The sequence below is a fragment of the Peromyscus californicus genome, unplaced genomic scaffold, assembly GCF_007827085.1.
Source record: "Peromyscus californicus insignis strain IS unplaced genomic scaffold, ASM782708v3 Scaffold_8__1_contigs__length_139910024, whole genome shotgun sequence".
Taxonomy (NCBI): Eukaryota; Metazoa; Chordata; class Mammalia; order Rodentia; family Cricetidae; genus Peromyscus; species Peromyscus californicus.
Window position 1 is genome coordinate 57118693 of NW_026294606.1, and position 3032 is coordinate 57121724.

General features: G+C 47.4%; 1 protein-coding gene across 2 annotated transcripts; it reads right to left on the bottom strand.

The window, feature by feature from the left end:
- Positions 1 to 421: 421 nt before the first annotated feature.
- Positions 422 to 868, bottom strand: Calml5 (calmodulin like 5). 2 transcript variants are annotated; one of them, XM_052727069.1, is made up of 2 exons: positions 842 to 868; positions 422 to 802 (listed from the first exon to the last, which is right to left on the bottom strand). In XM_052727069.1, exons 1-2 carry the CDS (start codon positions 866 to 868, stop codon positions 422 to 424), a joined length of 408 nt encoding a protein of 135 aa, XP_052583029.1. The 2 variants fall into 2 exon arrangements, with proteins under 2 accessions (XP_052583029.1, XP_052583027.1); XM_052727067.1 differs by having other exon boundaries at positions 422 to 868.
- Between the last annotated feature and the right edge of the window lie 2164 nt (positions 869 to 3032).

Consider the following 3032-nt stretch of genomic DNA (forward strand, 5'->3'; position numbering starts at 1 on the left):
CAGTTCTATGAAAGGGATTGTAGCTCCAAAGAATGTATTTTTGGAAGCCCTTGGGAATTCCCTATTTAATCAAACACCAAGCACGCAGAATTTGCACTCCTTTTATTTAAACCATTATGAGAGCCCTGAGAGATAGAAAGCACCCAGTCCACAGCGGGAGGAAGAGGAGGGACCAGCCCAAGGAGACTATCCTTTGCCCAGAGTCTCAGCAGGCAGAGAGGAAGACTAGTTTGAAGCCCCGGATGGCACAGCATCCAGGACCAGTAAAGTCTTCCTCATTCATGAGGTAGTTTCCCACACACCAACACAGACTTTTCCTTTATAACCCCAACACAGAAGCGGAGCCCTGAAAGAAGGCACAGTGCCTGTCCGGCCTGAGTCAGGCAGATAGAGACCAGGCTAGGCTTGCAGCCTGGCCGTCTCACTTCTCAAGGAAGATGCGCACAAACTCATCATAGTTCACCCTCCCATCCTGGTCCGCATCAGCCTCACGGATCATGGCATCCAGCTCCTCCTGTGAAAGCTTCTCTCCCAGCTGATCCATGGCCTGCTTGAGCTCATCCACAGTGATGTGGCCATCACCATTCTTGTCAAAGACACTGAACACAGCCCGCAGCTCCTGCTCGGTGCTCCCTCTCTTATACTTGGCCATTGCTGCCAAGAATTCGTCAAAGCTGATGGTGCCATCTTGGTCTGTGTCCACCTTGGAGATGAGTGCCTTCAGTTCTTCCTCTGAGAGGTTCTTACCCAGCTGCTTCATCACATCACCCAGTTCCTGGACACTGATGTGGCCGTCCTTATTCTTGTCAAATCTATCAAAGGCTGCATGGAACTCGTCCACCTGCTCCTTAGCAAACCCGTGAGACATGGCTGTGTCCTCTGTACCTCACAGAGCTTCTGAGCTTGCTGTCAACCAGATGTCAGTCTACTGCTCCTGGGGTTTGTGGTCCAGCGTTCAGGGCTGCTGCTGGGATCTGAGGCCGTGTCTGTTGGAGAGCTGAGCTATAGGTAGCCTTGCCCTGGCATGAGAATCCCCTCCTTTTCTGCAATTGGAGCAAAGGGAGGAGGCTCCCCACCCTCTACCTGCCCTCAGGCAAGATGCTCCTCCCAGGGAGGGACAGATCAGCTGCAGACAAGGAATGAAGTAATCGGGATGGATGGAAAGACCCATGGGTAAATTGATGGGAAGTGGCATGGGGGCAATGGGTCAGAGACTACCAGCCTCTCTTTGCCCTAAGGGCAGATCACCCCACTATATGGACATCTGTCTAGGATATACTTCCCCTAGAGGCTTTGACCAAGTTGGTGGTTTCAAAAATGCTTCCCCAGCTTCACAGAGACTTACTGGAAAGAGGCACAGGTATTGAAGAAGCTGCCTTCAGAGGCTCAGCAGTCCTTAGTGGGGATTCAGCTTAGGACTTCTCCTCTCAAGCTTGTCCTAAGGGTGAGGTTAATGGAAACAGGGAGGTAGAAGCACCAAGGCTTCCTAAATTTAGCCACGGCCTTCTTTCCAGGGCAGTCCAGGGCAAGGAGAGAGGATGGGACTCTCCGTCTTTAGCGTCTAGAAGGGAAGGATCTGATCGGGTTGCATTCTACTGCAGAGGCATTGTTTATTTAAAAAAAAAATGTGAAGTGTGATTTTAGAGGTGAAAGGAAAGGCTTTTTATCTCCCATAGTGAGTCCTACAACTCCACAGCCAAGTCCAGTGTTCTCCGGGCCGTCTCTATTGGAGATGAGAGATGGTCATTCCATGCACAGGGTGGGAAACAACTGAGACTGGAGCATCTTGCCGGGATGCTGCTTGGGCTCTGGAAGGCAATGTGTGGTCAGCAAAGTCCAGCCAGGGGATTTCCTGTGTCAGCCTTAAGCTTACTAATCCACTTGGGACACCCCTACCCATGGCCTTCTGTGTATGGTCTGCCTTCTGGAAGGAAACTCATCTGGAGCAGTAGGATTCAGAGCAAGATCTCAACACTATGGGGTAGTCCCTTAGACTCTTCAATGGTGGGTGGACATGTGAGTGGACACTTGCCATGGAGTGCCCAAGATGAATTTCAAGTGAGCGCCTTTTTGATCTCTAAAGGTTCCCCTCCTCTCCTCCACCTTTGCCTGAACCATAGGAATAAACTTAATCATTTTCTTCCTGAGAAACTTAACAAATTCCACTTGTCTCTGGTTCAACCAGTTGAATGGACCAAGCACTCCCTTCATCTCTGAAGTGAAGCCAGACAAATACTGAGACCCTTTGGCACCCCACCCCAATTCCCACCCTATGTCCAGGAAGCCTCAGATGGAGAGAGAGCAGGAAAGAGAAAGGCTTCAGGTAGATGGTTTATTTCCCCAAAACCTCTTGAAGGATTGCTATCTCATCTTTGTGCTGGAAAAATACAAAGACCTCAATAAATATTAAGCAACCAGTTTCTCAATGAAGCTGACAAACAGTTCTGGGTGGAGAATGTCATTCCAACCTGGACAGCAGAGTAAGGAGGCATCCTGCTTGGTGAGAGATACAGGAAAGGTGGGGCTTTTAATAACATGCTTCAATCCAGTTCCATTGTTTATTTTTTTAAAGAATATTTGAAGATATCCATCTATATTTGAAATGTCTTTTTCTTCTCATCTTCTTAGTAGAGCCTGTGATTAAAATCCAAATACTTAATAATTATTGTATTATTATGTTCCTTTGGTTAAGTAATACTTTGCATTCAATGTTAGGAGATTTTCTGTTCCTGGTTCTGGATTCATTGCTGATCTGGTCAAATATGTCCCAATGTTTTCATCTATAAGCAAAGAGGATGCATCTACCCGTATACATGGGGATTAATTAAGAGCAAAGTAAAAAGTTCAGACCAACAGAAGATGCTTCTGACTCTATGATAAACCTCACGTTCAAGGACAAGCTGGTTTATCTTTGGTGGAAGCCTCCAATAATAGCTACTCGAATGGAGAGCCTCTCTGTTTCATCATCAGACCTTTCTTGTTTGAACCACAACAAAAACGCCAAAACTTACATCTACTTTGAGGCTGTAGAT

Excerpts from the sequence above, each read along its gene's own strand:
- Calml5 (XM_052727067.1), bottom strand. The coding sequence starts at position 868 with ATGTCTCACGGGTTTGCTAAGGAGCAGGTGGACGAGTTCCATGCAGCC.